Consider the following 21,836-nt stretch of genomic DNA (forward strand, 5'->3'; position numbering starts at 1 on the left):
TTTCCCTACAAAGTAAGAATATAAAACAGATCATCTACTATCCATCTCATTAATAATTCAAATCTACTGCTTCTTCATCCAGGCAATGAATAGCAGGGCTTGTAGCTTAGTTATTATTTTCATTGGTTTGAAGTATCACGGAACTGTTTACTAGTTCTGTGATACAAGCTAATAAGCAGTCAGAGGTAGGGGTACATGGCAGAATACAGAGTTTCTAGGGCCAAAGGCCTATTAAGCAAAAGAGAAATTGAGCTTAGCTTGGGTAATTAATTAAATTTCCACCTATCTCCACAGTTTTAAAGTAGAAATGGGAAGTCAAAGTCAGCATTGGGAGTATTTCAATTATAGTTTAGCATAGCAATGATGAAGCTAGTCTACCATCCCATATGAAGGTGGCACAATAGTAAAGAATCCACTTATCAATGCAGGAGACGTGGGTTTGATCCCTGGGTCAGGAAGATCCCCTAGAGTAGGAAATGGCAATCAACTCCAGTATTCTTGCCTGGAAAATTCCATGGACAGAGGAGCCTGGAGGGCTACAGTCCTTCGGGTTGCAAAGAGTCAAACACATCTGACCACAGCACAGCTCAAAGAGAGGTGTTTAAATATGATTTGAAGAAATGGGTTCTGAGTTCAACTTCTCTTTTTCCTAAGGCCTAATAGGCCTTAAAGCCTCTGTACTCCACCATAGACACTGCTTTCAGAATGCTTGTTAAAACTGGCCTTGGGTCTGGAAATCCAGACCAACTGTCTGGGTCTGTGAGTCCTCATGCCCCTGCTGAACCAGCTGCTTCCCATGTGGTTCTGTGACCTCAGTGTGAGGCTGAGGTAGGGCACTGCTTCCTCTGTGCAAAGCTGAAAACTTTAGCAAAGAGTCTGCTAAAGTAGGGCCAGTTAGGGAGAAGTGTCTTGGGAAGAAAACTCAAAACTCTGTACAAGAAGTTTACAACTAGTAATGAAGATGAAGATGATGATGATAAAGGCTGACATCATTACCAGTACACTGCTGTCTGCAAGATCCCATGTTAAGTATTTTATATATTCAACTGGCCTTAATCCTCACTGCCAACCTATGAGGTAAGCAGTGTTTCCTTCCTATGATAATTGAGGAAACTGAGGCATGGAGAGGTAAGGCTCTCTGCTCAGGGCCACACAGTAAGCAGCCAAGGGGCCAAATAGAGAATTCCAACCAGGATGTCTGACTTGGAGACTGGGCTTGCTTCCTTCTCGTATGCCTCCGTTAACAAAGGAGACCTCTCTATAAGTCAAAACAGCGTCATCCTGTCTGGGAAAAATGAAACTGTGTGGAATAAAGGCCAACACTGCATAACGACGGAGCACAGGCTTTTGCATCCGACAGGACTGTTACCTTCTATATCTCCAGAGTCTCCAGTGAGGTTTTGAATATGGAAGGCACTCAATACATAGTTGATGAATGAATGAATCAAAGCACTTTGCCGGTGCCTGATGAGTAGTGAGTGCTCAATACACTGTTGCTGTTCTTAAATTGGCTCATTGCTTACGCACCCTGTTCCAGGAAGGTGGCCTGAGGTGGTTTTTCTTAGTCAATACCTAAAGGGACAGTGAAGTCACGTAAGAAGAAATCAATTCTCTTAGCTGTACTATTGATGCAGGCTATAATTATATACCGAGAGATCTTGTTTAGTGTTGTGCATTAAACCCTAATCCAAAATTCCCTTGATGAATCACGTGATCTTATTTAACCTTGGAGATCTCCAGCGAGAAAGCTGAGGGTTTTTTTTTAATAATTTGAAAGCCTGGTCCAAAAGTAAAATAATATCATTGCAATCAAAACCTTCACACTGCTGTTCTACAATTCTTCAGAGATCACCCTTCACTCAGTCCTGGAAAGCGTTCACTGACATCTAGAAAGAGGTGGCGGAGCTGTCATATCCGTTATTATCCATCTATTGGTGAGCCCCTGGGTTTTCCAACACTTTTTTTCTCCCCAACTAGATGGCATTATTAGATTTTGAAACAGATTTTCAAATGAAATCTAAAACACAGGCTATGCCTAGAACTGCCACTATGTTAGATTTATTAAGAAAATAAGTGATCTTCACTACTGATTTATGTAAAAGTAGTACTCCAAACTCCAATAAGTAATAGAAGACAAAAACAGTATTTTGAACACTAGAGGAAATACTACTATGAGTTCAAAGTCTTATCCTCTAAGATGTACATCTTTTCCCCCCAAAAATCGATGAATGGCTTGTTAATCCTTATGGATATTTTGGCAGGAGAAACAGTGAAGCAAACCACAGTTCAAGACCCAGTTCTACCAATTAATAACTGCTGTTGTTTCTGTTTAATTGCTAAGACGTGTCCTATGCTTAGTGACCTGATGGACTATAGCCCACCAGGCTCCTCTGTTCATGGGATTTCCCAGGCAAGAATACTGGAGTGAGTTGACATTTCCTTCTCCAGGGGATCTTACTGAATCAGGAATTGAACCTGTGTCTCCTGCTTTGGCAGGTGGGTTCTTTACCACTGAGCCCCCTGGGCAGACCCTAATAGCTGTGTGATCTTATGCAAAAATTTAACTTCTCTGTCCAGAAACCTGTTTAAAACAGAAAATGGATACCTCATGCTATTATGGGGATAATAAGGAGTATCCTGACATGTGCCATGTACTCAGAAGTATTTAGTGAAGAAGAAGAGTTGTTAGAATTTTTTAAATTGCTTGACAACATAAAGTACTGAACCATGAAAATGACTGTCTCTGGGGGGTTACATTTGCCATCACGTGGGATGGTTTAATGCTTAACTTAGTAAATTTTCCCCTGCTCATCAAATCTTTGGGGTACAACTTAAAGACTGCTCACATATTACTTTAGAACCACTAGAGATGGAGGAAAAATACGTTACAACTAAGTAGCAAGCTGTCTTATTGTTGGGACAAGTAGAATATTAGTAAAGATGTAATTTGGAGGCTGAATGAAAGCTGGTCTGCAGTCCAATATAACAGAGAAGGATAAATTTATTAAAGTTATCTTTCTGGAAGTGAAGGGTAGAGATCTTTTTGCAAGTATTTTAAAAAATTCATAGTTTAGAACTTGTGTATTAGATTCTGGAGAGTAATTGTGCTCCTGGACTGTAAGGATGTAAACGTTTTTTTGGTATATAACAATAAAACGAAAAGGTCATGAATTTCTTCCCGTCCCCTTCCCAATCACACTCCACCTTGGAGGACTGTTTAGCAATTGTTGAGACTTCTGTTCAACTTTTGAACAGGAACCTTCTCTGGGTTCTCAAGTCCCTGACATGGTTAGAAGCTCACGGTTTCCAATAACTGGTTAGATAGGCCAGAGAGGAAGAGAAAGAAACCTTCCATGGTTAAGGAAAAAAAATATATTTATATATAGTATACACATGCAAAGGGGCTTCCCAGGTGGCACGAGTTGTAAAGAACCCTCCTGCCAATGCAGGAGATGTAAGAGACATGGGTCTGATCCCTGGGTTGGGAAGATCCCCTGGAGAAGGTACGGCAACCCACTCCAGTATTCTTGCCTGGAGAATCCCAAGAAGAGCCTGGTGGGCTATCGTCCATGGGGTCACAAAGAGTCAGATACGACTGAAGCCACTGAGCACACACACACATACACATGCAAAACATTTTCATGAGTGTGTGCACGTGTGTGTATGTACAGCTGTGTATTTTCCCCCGGAGAGATACATTTACCCAAAAGAGGAATACAAAGGCACATCCAGTGAGTATTTTCTATAGAAGGTCTTAACTTGGTGGATATTTTCTTCTCAAACATTTTTAAGATAAATTCTCCATTCTAGATAGAGCGGAGAGTTCACAACTTATTTTACCCTGTTTGAAGTCCTCACTGAATTATCTCTCAATCTTTTTTGAACTAGTACCTTGGAATGAGCTAAGATTTAGAGCTTGGAAGGAATACATTCCCTTTACATAAAGAAGTTTTCCCATTACATAAAGAAATTCTAGGCCAGGCATGGGCTAGAGGGTTTATGACCTCCCTGGAAAGCTGGGTTATTCACCGCAAAGCTGTGATGCCATTTAAGCTTACAACCTAAGCATACCTAGTGATAATAAATGTTTCAGGTATCATTTTCTTTTCTATTTGTCAATTTTAAGTTTCATCAGAAAGTACTAAAACAGGCTATTATAAATTGTTGATAGCTGTATCCAGAATCACTAAGGTTGCAAAGGGTACTCCCTGAGTTATACATTAAAATCTGCTTCTTTAGGAAAATAACACTAATGAAGCCACTGTTTTGCTGTTATTGCTTTGAGTAAATCTGACACTCAGAGGTAGCAACTGTCAACGTCTGAATTACTTTCCCACAGTTAAAAGACTCGAAACAGAGAGGCACGTTTTCAGTGGGCTTTCCTGCTTTACCATGTCATTACTTGAATACTGTTCCTTGCCTCTCCCTGATGTGACAGGTGGCTGCAAAATCTGCCTGCTAACCTTCTCAGGGAGCATCTGTCACTTGAAAAAATCCCTTCCTCCCACTCTGAAAGGTGTTTGGTACTTTCTTGAGAGGTGAGATAATATTCAACAGTACACATTTAAACATGTTAAGTTTCAGGTACTTTTTAGAGTTACTGTCTAACATTCAGTTTTACATTAACACATTTATTTCCAAAATGGCCTCAGTTCTAGTCCATTTTGTTACCAGAGGACAAACACGCTTTTGTTGTGAGGGTCAGAATCTGCCATGAGGAAGCCATCCCATCCTCCACACCGCAGCCTCCCTACACATTCCTTTTTGGTTTTCAGAAACTAAAGATGGTCTGGAGATGTAATGCGAAATAAATATTATTTAAAATTCTTGGTGGGGGGGAGGGAGGCTCACAAGGGAGCACAATATATGTATACAGATAACTAATTCACATTGTTGTACAGTGGACATTAACACAATATTGTAAAGCAATCATACTCCAATTAAAAAAAATAAAATTCCAGCCGTTGAACAATGAGGGTTTCTGTCAACTTTAACATTTGGTTCCTAAAATTTACCACAAATATTTCCAGAGGGTTTCAATGTTTGAGAAGGAAATCACACACAACTCAAATTCTTCTAAGCTGCTGAGCGAACACCGTGGTTTTTGAAGATTCTGAAAGAGCTTTAGAGCTCTACAGAACCAAACAGGTTGACAGCAGCCGGGTCCTCTGCCCAGCACTGCATTTGCAAAGCATAAGAAACAGGCGTGAAGCTTGACAAGCTCTCCTAACAAATACCCACAAGCTTCTCTTCCAGATCAACCCTGCGATCCCTCCCAATACCCACATTTTCATTTGTGCCACTTGTCTCCTCCCAAAGCAGAGGGCAAAGCACATCACCCCAACTCTGCTCCATCATCCTCCTCCTCTGCATCCTGCCAAACAAAACTAGTCATGGAATTTTCACTGGTTCAAATGACAAATAGATTTCAATGTACTAAGTGGCCAAGATGTGCTGGCTTTTTCTTTTCATAACTCACACAACAGCATGACACAGACTGTGAGTCAGTCATATACTTTTGTGTGAAAAAAGTAAATGAAATTCAAAGAGCATCAAGCACTTTTCTCAGCATCATTCCTGTGTGTCCAGAAAGGTTAAGAGACTTGCCCGAGGTTGCATGGATTGGGAGGATATTGGGAAATTCTCAAAAGCAGAGGAGAGAAAGCAGGACTTCTGAGTCACCTTGGAAAGGCCCTGGACTTCTAGATGGGAAGAAATAGTCCTATAGCAATCCTAGGATTTCAAGTGTATGAAAAATTATTACTCTGAGAACAAATTTCTGCTTCAATTTCCCCTTCTTCCAAGAGAACCACCAGGCTTAAAACATAACATGAGGGATTTAGCTTAAGCACAACTTCAAAAAGGAGCAGCATGAAAAAAATAAAAATTACGGTATGAGACCTTGATAGCCTGGTGAGGTCCCTGAATAGGTCCCTGAAGGGATGAATGAAACAGGTTAAACCTGGAAACAGGTTAAAGGGAGCGCTGGGTAAGAACACATCAGATAAGGTGGCCTCTCTTTGCCTCTACTGTGCCCAACTACTGGCATGCTTTTCCCCCAGATCGCCACACAGCCCTTTCACTCATTTCAGATTCCTGAAAGACACTAGAATAATGACATTTAAGAAACCGCCACCTTGCCAGAAATGCTTCTACTGGCCACCCATTCAAAAGTGGTCAATGGAATTTTTGGAGAGAGAAATATGGTGAAACGCATCTACCTGATTTCCTCCTCTTTGGGGAACTATTGATCTAGCAGTCCTGGCAAAATTTCAGAAATAGGAGCTTGAAGGGCCCCCAGTGCAACCTCCCTTCCAGCAATGCACCTCCTCACTCTGCTCCATCTTTCTTCAGAACCCTCATCACTGCCTGAAATTACATGCATGCTGTGTGCTAAGTCACTTCAGTTGTGTCCAAGTCTCTGCAACACCATGGACTATAGCCCGCCAGGCTCCTCTGTCCATGGGATTCTCCAGGCAAGAATACTGGAGTGGGTTGCCAGGCCCGCCTGCAGGGGATCTTCCCAACCCCAGGATTGAACCCGCGTCTCTTCTATCTACTGCATTGGCAGGCGGCTTCTTTACCACTAGCGCCACCTAGGAAATTATAGTATGCATTTATTTACTAGTTTGCTGTATGCCTCCTGGGTTAGAATGTGCACTCTTCTGAGGGCTGGGATGGTTGTCTTGTCCATCTCCCAGTGCTTAGAGTATCGCCTGGTCAGGAGTTAAGTGCACTGAACATACGTTTTTTATTTTTTTATTGAAGTGTAGCCAATTTACAATGTTATGCCCATCTCTGCTGTACAGCAAAGTGACTCAGCTATACATATCTATATATATATATGTGTGTATATATGCTTTTTTTAAACTTTTATATTTTATTCATCATGGATTTTTGTATTATATTTTCTTTCCTTTTCTTTTTTAATGGTGCAAGAAATATTATTCAGTTACTGAGTTTCTTCACCATGGGGCATGTGGGATTCTAGACCCCAGACCAGGGATCAAACCTGTGCCCCCTGCAGTGGAAGCGCAAAGTCCTAACCACTGAACCACCAGAGAAGTCCCCTTCTAACTATTCTTTTCCTTTATGGTTTATTCCAGGAGACTGGATACCATTCCCCGTGCTATACTGTAGGACCTTGTTGTTTGTCTAGTATAAATAGTTTGATCTAAATCTCCAGCTCCAATGGTCTCTGACACTTCTGATCTTCTTATAAGACCTGCCATGTTTCCCGCCTGTCCTAAGGAACAGAAAGAAGCTTTATGAGCCCCTGTCTCCTGTATGGATGCCCACTGAGACAGGACTGGATCCCTGGACTTGAATTAGGAGCCCTCCAGCCCAGAGAGGAGGCATCCACCCTCTTTCTGTGTGGGAAGCTCTCACTGCAGAGAAGGGGCAGTAGGTACAGGTAAAGTCTTAAAGCTATCAGAAATGTTGCTTCTGAAACTGCATCCATCAAGGCTTTGCTTAGGGCAATGGATCAAGGTGTTTAGGCAGAAGTTATTCTAGATAATACCGGACTGAGTTTGCCTGTACCTACCTGTGTCTAGAACACACATGATGCTTACTTTACACATGATCATCTGTGCCCAGCTCCACTCCAACCAGCCAAGTCAGAAGTCCTGGGCATGGGACCTGATCCTTGTCAATATTTTAAAAGCTCTCCAAGGGGATACCAATGTGTAATCAGATTGAAGAACCACTGGACTAAAGTGAAACAAAAATTTCATTACCCATCTTTGGATCTTTCATTTCCCCAAGAGTTTGGCTCCTTGTTGAAGGGTGGGGGTAGGGAGGACTATTTTCAGAATATGAGAAGAAAACTCGAGAAAATCAACCCTGCTCACCTGCGTATACACAGACATACACACAGAGACACACGAACAAACAGATACACACAGATACAAAGGCACATATACACACACACAAATACATGAACAAACAGATACTCGCAGACACACAAACACACACAGACACAAACACAGACATATACAGACACACATCGATACAAACACACAGACCCCAGAGACACACACAGACACACATACACACAAACATACACACAGACACACAGGCAGACATGCACACACAGACACATACAAAGATACATACACTCAACACACACAAGCAAACTCTACAGTTCACCATGTCATTTTCCTTCTAGTGAGAGTTTTGAGTTTATCTTTCTGAGCATCCTTTTGCTATCAGACAGCTAAGTTCCCAACACTACCAGTGGGATTTCAGGAGAAAGACAAATATGGGGGTGCATTTACCTTATTTCCTCATGTGTTTGGCATTACCGCTTAAGCCACTTTGACAAAATTTAGGAGATGGGAGCCTGCAGGGCCCCCAGTGCAACCAGCAGAGATCCCTCATGGAAGATAAGGTTTCCTGAATTGCTGTAAGTCACTGCATTTGCATTTGCTTCTGCCCCCTCAAATAAATCACTGCATTTGCAAAGAGAGGCTGCTTGATTGCATAACCCTGGTGTGGTTTCTATTCCATGGGGGCTCCAGGTAGAAAGGGAGAGTTTGCAAAAGGCAAAAAAGCCTGAGATCAAGCAAGCTGGATGCAGGCAGGTGAGACAAACCCTCATCCGGGTTGCCTCCCTTTTCTCCAAAAGGAATATTAAAGGTTTAGAAGAAAGAAACTCCCGGCTCCACTGTGAGTCTGGAAGAGATGATTAATGAAGTTTACCTTCGGTGAAACTTTGGTGCCAGAATTTGACATCTGAACCTCTCTTCATGCCACTAAGCCATGCTCATTTTTGAACAAGGAACATATAGGTTTCCTCAACCAACCTATTTGGCCTGTCTTAATTTTGCTTGATTACTGCTTAATTTAAGTGATTAAATGGCTAAGTGACCAGGTTGTGTGTGTGTGTGTGTTTGGGGGGATGGGAAGAAAAATGCTTTCTTTGTCCTGGATTGTCATTGTAAACTCAGCTGGAGATAGGACATTCCAATAAACTGGCAGAAATAACTCACCACCTTTAGAGAATGTCTGAACAGGTGATCATACCTATGATGGCAACAGCTAACATGTATTGAACATGAAATATGTCAGGCATTGTGTTAATTGTTTTCCATGTATAATTTTCTTTAATCCTCCCATCAAGCCAAAGAGGCAGGAATGACTATTATCCCCATGTTACAGATAAGAAAACTAAGGCACAGAAGGATTCAGAACCTTGTTCCAAAGAAACAAATCCATGGCGATTGCAAGTTACCAATATTTAGCAGGAAGGACATATAATGCATCTTTCTGGTGGGAATCTTCTCAGAAAACCCCACATGGTTCTGATGGAAAATGTGAGAGGCTTCATCACCCCGCCCCTCCTCCCCGTTTCCCCTCTAGTCTCTCACAGAGATCCTGCTGCAGTTAAATGCATTGACTCACCTGTCTGTAAAATGAGCTGCCTCCCCATCTCCGCACCCTCCCTTTTCCTGTATCAAAATCTACCCATCTTCCAGTTAAGTACCACGCTTAACTTGGGATGCACTATGGCGCCATCCCAACCACTCCAGTACAACCAGCTGTAAGAATTTTGTGTCCCCTGAATTCCACAAAATACTCTGCCTTTAAGAAATATTGGGCTTGTTTGCAACAATATGGATGGAACTAGGGATGATCATACTAAGTGAAGTAAGTCAGAGAAAGACAAACACCATTTGATATCACTTATATGTAGAATCTGTAAAAAATGATACGAATGAACTTATTTACAAAACAGAAATAGACTCACGGACATAGAAAACAAACTTATGGTTACCAGAGAGGAAAGGGGCTGGGAGTATAAATTAGAAGTTCGGAATTAACAGACCCACTCCTATATATGAACTAGATAAAGGGCAAGAACCTGGTGTATAGCACAGGAAACTGTATTCAACATCTTGTAATAACCTATAATCAAAAAGAATCTGAAAAAAGAATATATATATATATAGAGAGAGAGAGGCTTCCCTAAGGGCTCAGAGGGTGAAGAATCTGCCTGCAATGCAGGAGACCTGGGTTCAATCCCTGGGTCCAGAAGATCTTCTGGAGGAGAGAATGACTACCCACTCTAGTATTCTTGCCTGGAGAATTCCATGGACAGAGGAGCCTGGCAGGTTACAGTCCATGGGATTGCAAAAAATCGGACATGACTAAGTGACTAACACATACACACATATATAAACATATAACTGAATCAGTTTGCTGCCCACCTGAAACATTGCAAATCAACTATATTTCAATAAAAAATAAATAAAATATGGAATAATGCTTAAAAAGATAAATATTGGGCAAATGGTTCTTTCTATGTCTATATTACAAATACCTACGTCATATAAGCGTATTTTAAACTCTCTTCCTCTATGAGCACAGTGCCTGGCAGACAGCAGTTCTCTGAGAAATATTTTCTCAACATTATTTCGTGGACCAAAAAAGTCTATATTTTCACAGGACAAGCATGCAATTAAACGAGAACTGTTAAGAACAGAAGGGCATTGTAAAGTTTTACTTTAGGTACACACAATTGTATTCCAGCCCGGTGTTCAGAGACGGCTTTTACCCAGTTACCCATACTTTAAACAGGTTTTAAACTGGAGGGGCTTTGTGGACTGCTCTCTTCTGGAGTGTATACAGCAGGTATGACCAGCCAGACTGTCTCTACACGCATGTTTGCACTGTGGACGCAGCCGTAGGCAGCACCCAACCATTCCCTTCTAATTTTCTGAACCTCAGTATGACAGGTGGTGGACACTTCATAGTACTGCCATAAGAATTGGTAAACACAGGGCCACACATTTAAAATATGCAGAAACAACAAACCAGATTCTTGAATCCAGTTCAAAAGAGTGTTCAAAACCGTAATCTTGAATGACAGAGCCATCCATTATGCTAGTGGACACACACATTCCCACCTGGGAAGCACCAGGGAGTCCTCTTGCACACCCCAAAACAAAGAATTCCGGGTCTTCCTTTAAGTCAAGACTAAGGGAGGGTGGGAAACGATCATGCAGTGTGATTCCCCTTTCCTTCCCCCTGAGACACAATGAGCAAGTGTCCTTTTTGTTGTGTGTGTGAACTGCTTAAATAAGAAGCTTCTGCTAGATCTTATTTTCAATATGAGAGGAGAAATCAAAATTCCCATTTCGCAAGCATGGCACCTTTTTCAGAACACAAAAGCAAAGGGGCAAAAGGAAAGAGAACGTGTGTCATCAGGAGACAATTACCCATGACAATCAGACAACTGCTGCAGACGTCTACTCAGTGAGGACTAGCGCCCTAGGATACTACATCTCGAGATGTGAAATTTATTTATGCCTGAACTTTCTTTATGGAAAACTGTTCAGGGGAAATGACTTGCTTCTTCTGCCTGACAAAGGAAATTTAGACAGCTCTTTTCCAACTTTGATTTTCTGAGAGCTGGGGATTGAAACTGCTGTCTTTAGAAGAGCTTTTGTTCAGTTTGCACATCATGGCCTATGTAAAGGACGTTCCATGAAGAGGTTAAGGTCCCATGATCGGGGTGTCCTGGGTGTGATCATTATTATATGCGCTTTCTTCATTGAGTCATTGATTTGAAACCCCTCAAAACACTAAGGACTAGCAAATTCTTATTGACACGGAGACTATGAAAACATGTCTACTGTGAAAAGGATTGACGGGGGATCACCTAATAGGAAAGGCAAGAATACACAGACAATGATTTTTCAAACCTTATCACATGCAAAATGAATGCGCTGGTCTCTTCTAACTTATTCTAATTAACAGAGCCAGGCACTCACCCCATGCATTTCTAGCACAGATCCTGAGCTGAGAACTATGAATCAAAGTCCTGTTCCCTTAAGCTAACAAGGCTGCTGGCAGCTTCGGCAAACAGCAACAATGAAACAGAAGATTGCAGGTGCGTACCTTAACCTCCTGGTTGGTAAAGACCTCCACATCCACCACGCAGGCAACCAGAGTGGAAACATCACAGTCCATGCTAGGGGCTGGCATTCCCCCTCCGGAATTGACAAGAAAGAGTTAGGCAGCCTCCGAGTCCTGCGGGCTGGGAAGAACCTTCCAGGTAGATGGTGCCGGGGCCGGCCGGGCGCTGCCCTGCCCTGGGGATGGCCGAGCCGGGCACCTGAACCCACTCGGCTGTGCGCACACACACAGCCCGCCGCGGCTCAGGCAGCGCGGCAGAGTAAGAGCGGCCGGCTCTCTGATGGCAATGACATCACCACAAAGACTGACACAAGCTGGAGCTATTTTTTTTCCCCCAGCCTTTTATCTCTAGGCAGTGCAGTGGAGCAAATTGAACATGATTATGTGCTAAATCTGAACTCAGACTAAATCAATTCAGGCAGTAGCTCGCTAGGAACTGAGTCATAGCTGTTGTTTCAGCCGAGTGCTTATGTTTGCAAAAAGCCAGGGTGGGGCATGGGAGGGGGGCGGACATCTGACACCAGAGACTCTGTTTGGGTTGGGGGTGGGTGGGGGAATTATGCTGCCTATGAGCCTGCTGAGGTTAAGGTGTGACAATTTCTTTGCCTCAGAAAGGAGCAGGAAGTTGAGGCATTTTGCAAATTGCTTGGCTTCTGTTAATTGCCCTGTGCCTCTCGGAGAGGACACACATGTTCTGGGCACCCTAATGCATCTCGGGCGGGCATGGGCTAAATAGAAATCCATTCTTGGAGTGACTGAGAGAGCTGGGCATCAGTCATTTAGGCAGCCTGGTAAGAGGAGATAATTAGAGGTTTGTGAATGTCTATTTGAAGCACATAAGTGCAGACCAGGAACTCTAAAAGCACCCCTCGAAGCTCTGGATTTCAGGCTGTCGCCAAGGTCATTCAAACCCAAAGCGGCCAGTGGGAAGGAGTTCCAGCAAACGTCTCACGCAGGGACAGATGGCAGAGTCTAACAGGCAAACGCACTGACGTGGGCCATTGTCAGAACCTCAGGGCTTGATTTCACCCGAGACTTTGAACTTGTCCAGTGGCCTTTTCAGTCTCTTTTCCTGATTGTGAACCCCTGAAGGGCAGGGCTGGGGATAATTCATCTTTATATCTTGAGACTTTAGCCAAGTGGCTCGCATGAGAAGGCAGTAATTGTTTAATGTATGAACAAACCAAATGGGAACAGCCTTCACAGCAGAAGTGAGCAAAGGAAAAAAAAAAACAAAAAAACCTGAATCGTTTTCATTTTATCATTGGTTATAAAAATACCGGTAGAATGAACTGACATTCTGGCAGGATCTATGCCCAGTAGAATGCAGGTGCGTCTTCTGTGGCTATCAGAGGTCACTATTTGTAACAGATTGGTGCCTTTCTAACCCAAGGCTGGAAAAAGTGGTCAAATTTTGCAGGCAGATGAGAAAGGTGACCTTTTAGACTGAAGGCATACAAGTTTTCTGGTTGATCCTCATTTTGGGTTACATGTGACTCTAATGAAAGGGAAAGACAGTCTAATCAGTTCAGCTCAGTTCAGTTCAGTTGCTCAGTCGTGTCCGACTCTGCGATCCCATGGACTGCAGCACACCAGGCTTCCCAGTCCATCACCAACTCCCGGAGCTTGCTCAAATTCATGTCCATTGAGACAGTGATGCCATCCAACCATCTCATCCTCTGTCATCCCCTTCTTCTACCTTCAATCTTTCCCAGCATCAGGGTCTTTTCCACTGAGTCAGTTCTTTGCATCAGGTGGCCAAAGTATTGGAGTTTCAATTTCAACATCAGTCCTTCCAATGAATATCCAGGACTGATTTCCTTTAGGATTGACTGGTTAGATCCCCTTGCAGTCCAAGGGACTCTCAAGAGTCTTCTCCAACACCACAGTTCAAAAGCATCAATTCTTCGGTACTCAGCTTTTTTTATAGTCCAACTCTCACATCCATACATGACTACTGGAAAAACCATACCTTTGACTAGATGGACCATTGTTGGTAAAGTAATGGCTCTGCTTTTTAATACGCTGTCAAGTTGATCATAGCTTTTCTTCCAAGGAGCAAGCGTCTTTTAATTTCATGGCTGCAGTCACCATCTGCAGTGATTTTGGAGCCCAAGAAAATAGTCTCTCACTGTTTCCATTGTTTCCCCATCTATTTGCTATGAAGTGATGGGGCCGGATGTCATAATCTTCATTTTCTGAATGTTGTTTTAAACCAACTTCTTCACTCTCTTCTTTCACTTTCATCAAGAGGCTCGTTAGTTCTTCACTTTCTGCCATAAGGGTGGTGTCATCTGCATATCTGAGGTTACTGATATTTCTCCCAGCAATCTTGATTCCAGCTTGTGCTTCATCCAGCCCGGCATTTCACATGATGTACTCTGCATATAAGTTAAATAAGCAGGGTGACAATATATAGCCTTGACATACTCCTTTCCCGATTTGGAACCAGTCTGTTGTTCCATGTCCAGTTTTAACTGTAGCTGCTTGACCTGCATACAGATTTCTCAGGAGGCAGGTCAGGTGGTCTGGTATTCCCATTTCTTTCAGAATTTTCCACAGTTTGTTGTGATCCACACAGTCAAAGGCTTTGGCATAGTCAATAAAGCAGAAGTAGAAGTTTTTCTGGAACTCTCTTGCTTTTTTGATGATCCAATGGATGTTGGCAATTTGATCTCTGGTTCCTCTGCCTTTTCTAAATCCAGCTTGAACGTCTGGAAGTTCACAGTTCACATAGTATTGAAGCCTGGTTTGGAGAATTTTGAGCATTATTTTGCTAGCATGTGAGATGAGGGCAATTGTGCTGTAGTTTGAACAATCTTTGGCATTGCCTTTCTTTGGGATTGGAATGAAAACTGATCTTTTCCAGTCCTGTGGCCACTGCTGAGCTTTCCAAATTTGCTGGCATATTGAGTGCAGCACTTTCACAGCATCATCTTTTAGCACATCATCATCTTTTCATCTTTGAAATAACTCAACTGGAATTCCATCACCTCCACTAGCTTTCTTCGTAATGATGCTTCCTAAGCATCACTGGACTTCACATTCCAGGACGTCTGGCTCTTGGTGAGTGATCACACTGCCGTGGTTATCTGGGTCATGAAGATCTTCTGTGTATTCTTGCCACCTCTTCTTAATATCTTCTTAGTTTTTCATACTAACTAATATCTTAGTTTTTCATACCATTTATGTCCTTAATTGTGCCCATATTTGCATGAAATGTTCCTTTGGTATCACTAATTTTCTTGAAGAGATCTGTAGTCTTTCCCATTCTATTATTTTCCTCTATTTCCTTGCACTGATCACTGAGGAAGGCTTTCTTATCTCTCTCCTTGCTATTCTTTGGAACTCTGCATTCAAATGGGTATATCTTTCCTTTTCTTCTTCACCTTTAGCTTCTCTTATTTTCTCAGCTATTTGTAAGTCCTCCTCAGACAATCATTTTGCCTTTTTGCATTTCTTTTTCTTGGGGATGGTCTTGATCACTGCCTCCTGTACAATGTCACGTACCTCCATCCATAGTTCTTCAGGCACTCTATCAGATCTAATCCCTTGAACCTATTTGTCACTTCCACTGTATAATCATAACGGATTTGATTTAGGTCATACCTGAATGGCCTAGTAGATTTCCCTACTTTCTTCAATTTAACTCTGAATTTGGCAATAAGGAGTTCATGATCTGAGCCACAGTCAGCTTCCAATCTTGTTTTTGCTGACTGTATAGAGCTTCTCCATCTTTGGCTGCAAAGAACATAATCAATCTGATTTTGGTGTTGACCATCTGGTGATGTCCATGTCTCTTGTGTTGTTGGAAGAGGGTGTTTGTTATGACCAATGTGTTCTCTTGGCAAACTCTGTTAGCCTTTGACCTGCTTCATTTTGTACCCCAAGGCCAGATTTGCTTATTACTCCAGGTATCTCTTGACTTCCTACTTTTGCATTCCAGTCCCCTATAATGAAAAGGACATCTTTTGGGGGTGTTAGTTCTAGAAGGTCTTGTAGATCTTCATAGAACTGTTCAACGTCAGTTTCTTCATCATTACTAGTTGGGGCATAGACTTGGATTACTGTGATATTGAATGTTTGCCTTGGAAACGGACAGAGATTATTCTGTCGTTTTTGAGATTGCATCCATGTACTGCATTTCAGACTCTTTTGTTGACTATGATGGGTACTCCATTTCTTCTAAGGGATTCTTGCCCACAGTAGTAGATATAATGGTCATCTGAGTTAAATTCGCCCATTCCAGTCCATTTCAGTTCACGGATTCCTAAAATGTTGATGTTTACACTTTCCATCTCCTGTTTGACCACTTCCAATTTGCCTTGATTCATGGACCTAACATTCTAGGTCCCTATTCAATATTGCTCTTTATAGCATTGAACTTTACTTCCATCACCAGTCACACCCACAGGTGTTGTTTTTGTTTTGGGTCTGTCTCTTCATTCTTTCTGGAGTTATTTCTCCACTGATCTCCAGTAGCATATTGGACACCTACTCACCTGGGGAGTTCCTCTTTCAGTGTCCTATCTTTTTGTCTTTTCATGCTGTTCATGGGCTTCTCATGTTCTTGTTCAAGGCAAGAATACTGAAGTGGTTTGCCATTACCTTCTCCAGTGGACCACATTCTGTCAGAATTCTCCACCATGACCCATCCATCTTGGGTGGCCCTACACGGCATGTCTCATAATTTCATTGAGTTAGACAAGGCTGTGATCCATGTGATTAATGAAATCAGCTCACCAATAGAAATATTTAGACTGATGAAACTCTGTGTGTGTGTGTGTGTGTGTACAGTACTTACTGTGTTGTCTAGGACACTGTGGGGAGTATGAAATTATGTCAACAGATAATTCAACTAACAGTTTCTGAGTGATGACTATGTACAGAGCTCTACCAGGTGCTCTGATGGATAAAGTGATGATATACCTCTAAAATGATGAATAAGTAAAATTCACTATCCTCAAGGGGTTTAAAATCCAGGGGAGAAGATAAGACATGGAGACAAACACGTCCACAACACAGCAATGGTGGCGGTGGCAAAGGACGTGCAGATGGCACTTGGTGGGAGCACTGGAGAAAGAGCAATGGACGCTGAAGGGACCCGGGGCAGATGAGCCTCAAGCAGCAGGACTTGACTTCTTCTCTGATCTTCAAACATAGGTAAAGGTCTATCAGACAAAGAAGGGGTGAGAAGAGCCCCCCCGCCAGGCAGGGGGTGCAGACTAGAAATATCCAGAGCAAAGGAAAAATACAGGGATTCCCCTGGTGGTCCAACAGTTAAGAGTCCACCTTGCAACGCAGGGGACACCAACTCCATCTCTGGTCCAGGAAGATCCCACATATTGCAGAGCAACTAAGCCCATGCACTGCAACTACTGAAGCCATGTGCTGCAACTACCGAAGCCTGTGTGCCATGGAATCCATGCTCCACAACAAGAGAGGCCTACAATTCAGAAGTTAAGTCTAGCACACAGGTCCACAGCTGATCAAAGAGCAACAAGGCAGTAGGGACGACCCATTATAACCATCTCTCTGTTCTCTTATAGGGTTTTGTGAATTATTTCACACTTTCTGTTTAAGGAAGAGCTACAAAGAGGTTACTCGGGGCTTTCCTGGTAGCTCAGTGGTAAAGAATCCACCTGCCAAAGCAGGAGATGCAAGAGGAACATCAGCTCAATCCCTGAGTTGGGAAGATCCCCTGGAGGACTAAATGGCAATTTCTTTCAGTATTCTTGCCTGGAAAAATCCTATGGACAGAGGAGCTTGGCAGGCTACAGTCCACAGGGTCACAAAGAGTCAGACACAGCTGAGCGACTGAGCACGCACATAAAGGTTAAATGTGTTATTTAAGAGAAAGAGCCTTGCTCTGACACATCTTGGCAGGAGGACATTAGTCTCTCCGGGAAATAAAGTCTCACCTCAAATTGTAAAATAGGTATTTTAGAGGCTTCCCTGGTAGCCTGGTGGTAAAATATTTTGCCTGTCAATGCAGGGGGCACGGGTTCGATCCCTGGTCCGGGAAGATTTCACATACCATGGAACAACTAAGGCCATGGAACACAGCTGCTGAGCGTGTGCTCTAGAGCTCAGGAGTCAAAACTGAAGAAGCCCACACACCCTAGAGCCTGTACTCTGCACCGAGAGAAGCCACCAAATGAGAAGCTCCTGTTCTCTGCAAATAGAGAAAAGCCTGTGCAGCAACCAAGACCCGGCACAGCCAAAAATAAACATAAATTAAAAATATATTTTTTTAAATAGATAGAAACACAGCTTCAGTTTCTCCTTTTCAGTTCGTTTCTTTCCTGGAGACTCCTGTACTCCTGAGTCCACTAACTTTACACATTCTTCTTTTAAAATATCTTTTCAAGGACACATTTCTCAATTCCTTTCTATTAGCATGAAGTGACTGGTAACTTATAGTATTACCTGTCATAGAGGAATCTATATGATGGGTAGTATTAGGTTGGCCAAAATGTTCATTCAGGTTTTTCCATAGGTTGCTACAAAAAGAAAATGAATGAACTTTTTGGCCAGCTCACTATTATAGGAGACCAAATTTTATACTGAGTAAATAGTGTTTTTAGAGTGAAATTACAGGCATCGAGAGCAAGTAGTGGTGTTGAAATAAAATTATTGGATTTTTAATAGGTTGGTTCAACAAATTGGCTATATTATACTATTCAACTGCTTACACAAAACACTTTCCTATAGATCAGAATCCCTAGGACACTTCCCTGTTAAAATTGTGCCCTATTTCTCTAGATAGAAGGTATTTTTGATGGCTGGGAGATGACTGGCAGCCTGCATATAAGCACTGGGCTATGGCTACAAGGTCCTACGAACCCTGGCCCTTGTCTGCTCTCCCATCTCAGCCCATCATTTCTCCCTTTCCTCTCCAAATCCTAGATTAACTGGTCTTCTTTGGATTCCAAAAACAAAACAAAACAAATGCCAAGCTCTTTCTGATCTCAGGGACTTTGCACTTGCTATTGCTTTTGTCAAAAAAAAAAAAAAAAAAAATCCAGATCTCTGCATGGCTGGCTCCTTCTTATCAGGCTCATCTCAACTCAGAGGTCATCTCCTTGGAGAAGTCTTCCCTGATCACCTAAATAAAAATATGTGTGTCTGTGTGTGCGTGCACATGCACACACACAGACTCAAACGCTATCCAGCATCTTCTTTCTAATTTTATTCATAGCACTTTTCACTGTCTGTAAGTATCCACTTAATTCTTGACTTGTTCTCTACAACCCCAACTACAAAGTAATCTCCACAAAAACAGAGGGTTTTGTTTCTTCTGTTCTCTGCCGTATTCTCAGAGGCTAGGAAAAGTTCCTGACACTTAGGTACTCTCGGTAATGTCTGAAGTGTGAGTGAATAAAGAAATAAATTAATCTTAAAAGGCAAGGACTCAGACACATAGGGATGTCTCCGGACCTGGAGTTAGGAAGGTCGTCACAGGAGGATACATGGATTGACAGCGAGTTGAGGCACTGAGCCCCAAGTGGGCAGGAAGAAATGGGGACCTTCCAATCCCCAAACCAGTAGCTAAATCTTATTTGGTCATGAGCACAGATATTCCCATTATAACTATGGGCTGTCAGAGGCTTTGCTCCCTCTGTGTATCCTTCTGGATCACTTGAGTTTGCTTTCAATGTTTATTGTTGAAAACTCAGACGTATTCAAAAGTTGAGAGAACACTATAATGGGCTTTCATATACCCACCACCCAAGCACAACAATAGCTTGGGACCCACCTTCCTTCCTGGCAGAGTGTGGTTCCCCAGACCAAGAGTATCAACAGCACCTGGCAATTTGTTAGAAAGGCAAATTCTTTTTTTTTTTTAACTTTTTATTTGTATTGAGGGATAGCTGATCATGGATTGCCTGGATTAGAATCTGGGTTTCTTTGACCTTAGAGTTCCTTCGGGCTTCCTTGGGGGCTCTGTGGTAAAGAATCAGCCTGCCAATGCAGGACACTCAGGTTTGATCCCTGGGTCAGGTAGATCCCTAGAGGAGGAAACGGCAACCCACTCCAGTATTCTTGCCTGGAAAATCCCAGAGACAAAGGAACCTGGAGAACTACAGTCGAAGGCAAAAGAGTTGCAAAAGAGTCAGCCATGACTTAGCGACTAAATCAACAACAATACAGCCAATTAACAATATTGTGATACTTCAGATGAATATCAAAGGGGACCCAGCCATACATATGCACGTATCCATTCTCCCACAGACTCTCCTCCCTTCCAGGCTGCCACATAATATTGAGCAGAGTTCCGTGTGAGGAAAGAGAAATTCTTGAGCCACATCCAAGATGGATTAGGTTGGACCAGTATCTATATTTTAACAAGACCTCTGAACTAAGTAATTCTGGTGCAAGTTCAAGTCTGAGCACCAGTGTTCCTTGTCCCTGAGAGCTGACACTCTCTGTTATTCTGACGTCATATCATTTCATCTGTAAAAATGTCATTGTCTATCTCTAAAAGACAAGGGCTTGTCTTTTGAAATCACAATACTTATCACACACACTCCTGAAAGCAAGACTAGTTCCTTAGTACCATAAAATGTCCTACTAGGGTTCACATTTCTCTCACGGTACTACAAATGTTCTCTTCCCTCCTGGTCCCTCTCCATGCACTCCCTGGTCCTGTCCTGCTGTCCCTTCCTTCGGTCCTTCCTTTATTTAACATTTCCGTTACTTAAATTCCTGATGGCGCAGTGCGTAAAGAATCTGCCTGCAAGGCAGGAGACTCAGGAGACATTGGTTTGATCCTGAGTCAGGGAGATCCCCTGGAGAAGGAAATGGCAATCCATTCCAGTATTCTTGGGGATAATTCCATGGAAAGAGGAGCCTGGCAAACTACAGTCCATGGGGTCCCAAAAAATCTGACAAGACTGACTGCCTATGCACTTGGCCCTCAGTTCAGTTCAGTCGTTCAGTCGTGTCCAACTCTTTGCGACCCCATGAATCGCAGCACGCCAGGCCTTCCTGTCCATCACCAACTCCTGGAGTTCACCCAAACTCATGTGCATCGAGTCAGTGATGCCATCCAGCCATCTCATCCTCTGTCATTCCCTTCTCCTCCTGCCCCCAATACCTCCAGCAACAGGGTCTTTTCCAATGAGTCAACTCTTCGCATGAGGTGGCCAAAGTACTGGAGTTTCAGCCTCAGCATCAGTCCTTCCAATGAACACCCAGGACTAGTCTCCTTTAGGATGGACTGGTTGGATCTCCTTGCAGTCCAAGGGACTCACAAGAGTCTTCTCCAACACCACAGTTCAAAAGCATCAATTCTTTGGCGCTCAGCCTTCTTCACATTCCAACTCTCACATCCATACATGACCACTGGAAAAACCATAGCCTTGACTAGACGGACCTTTGTTGGCAAAGTAATATCTCTGCTTTTTAATATGCTATCTAGGTTGGTCATAACTTTCCTTCCAAGGAGTAAGCGTCTTTTAATTTCATGGCTGCAGTCACCATCTGCAGTGATTTTGGAGCCCCCCAAAATAAAGTCTGATGCTATTTCCACTGTTTCCCCATCTATTTCCCATGATGTGATAGGACCAGATGCCATGATCTTAGTTTTCTGAATTTAAACCAACTTTTTCACTCTCCTCTTTTACTTTCATCAAGAGGCTTTTTAGTTCCTCTTCACTTTCTGCCATAAGAGTGGTGTCGTCTGCATATCTGAAGTTATTCATATTTCTCCCGGCTTCTTGATTCCAGCTTGTGCTTCATCCAGCTCAGCGTTTCTCATGATGTGCTCTGCATATAAATTGAATAAGCAAGGTGACAATATACAGCCTTGATGTACTCCTTTTCCTATTTGGAACCAGTCTGTTGTTCCATGTCCAGTTCTAACTGTTGCTTCCTGACCTGCACATAGGTTTCTCAAGAGGCAGGTCATG

General features: G+C 42.7%; 1 protein-coding gene across 2 annotated transcripts in view; it reads right to left on the minus strand.

Annotated features, from left to right (window-relative positions):
• The window catches only part of RCAN2 (regulator of calcineurin 2), a 279,465-nt gene that overhangs the window by 90,158 nt on the left and 167,471 nt on the right, over positions 1-21,836 (minus strand). Inside the window, 1 exon segment of one of the 2 annotated variants that reach the window (NM_001015632.2) lies at positions 11,905-12,219. Within the exon segment in view, the coding sequence (NP_001015632.2) occupies positions 11,905-11,991 (87 nt within the window). The 5' untranslated portion in view covers positions 11,992-12,219. 2 annotated transcript variants of the gene reach the window in all.

Source organism: Bos taurus, chromosome 23 (genome assembly GCF_002263795.3).
Source record: "Bos taurus isolate L1 Dominette 01449 registration number 42190680 breed Hereford chromosome 23, ARS-UCD2.0, whole genome shotgun sequence".
NCBI lineage: Eukaryota > Metazoa > Chordata > Mammalia > Artiodactyla > Bovidae > Bos > Bos taurus.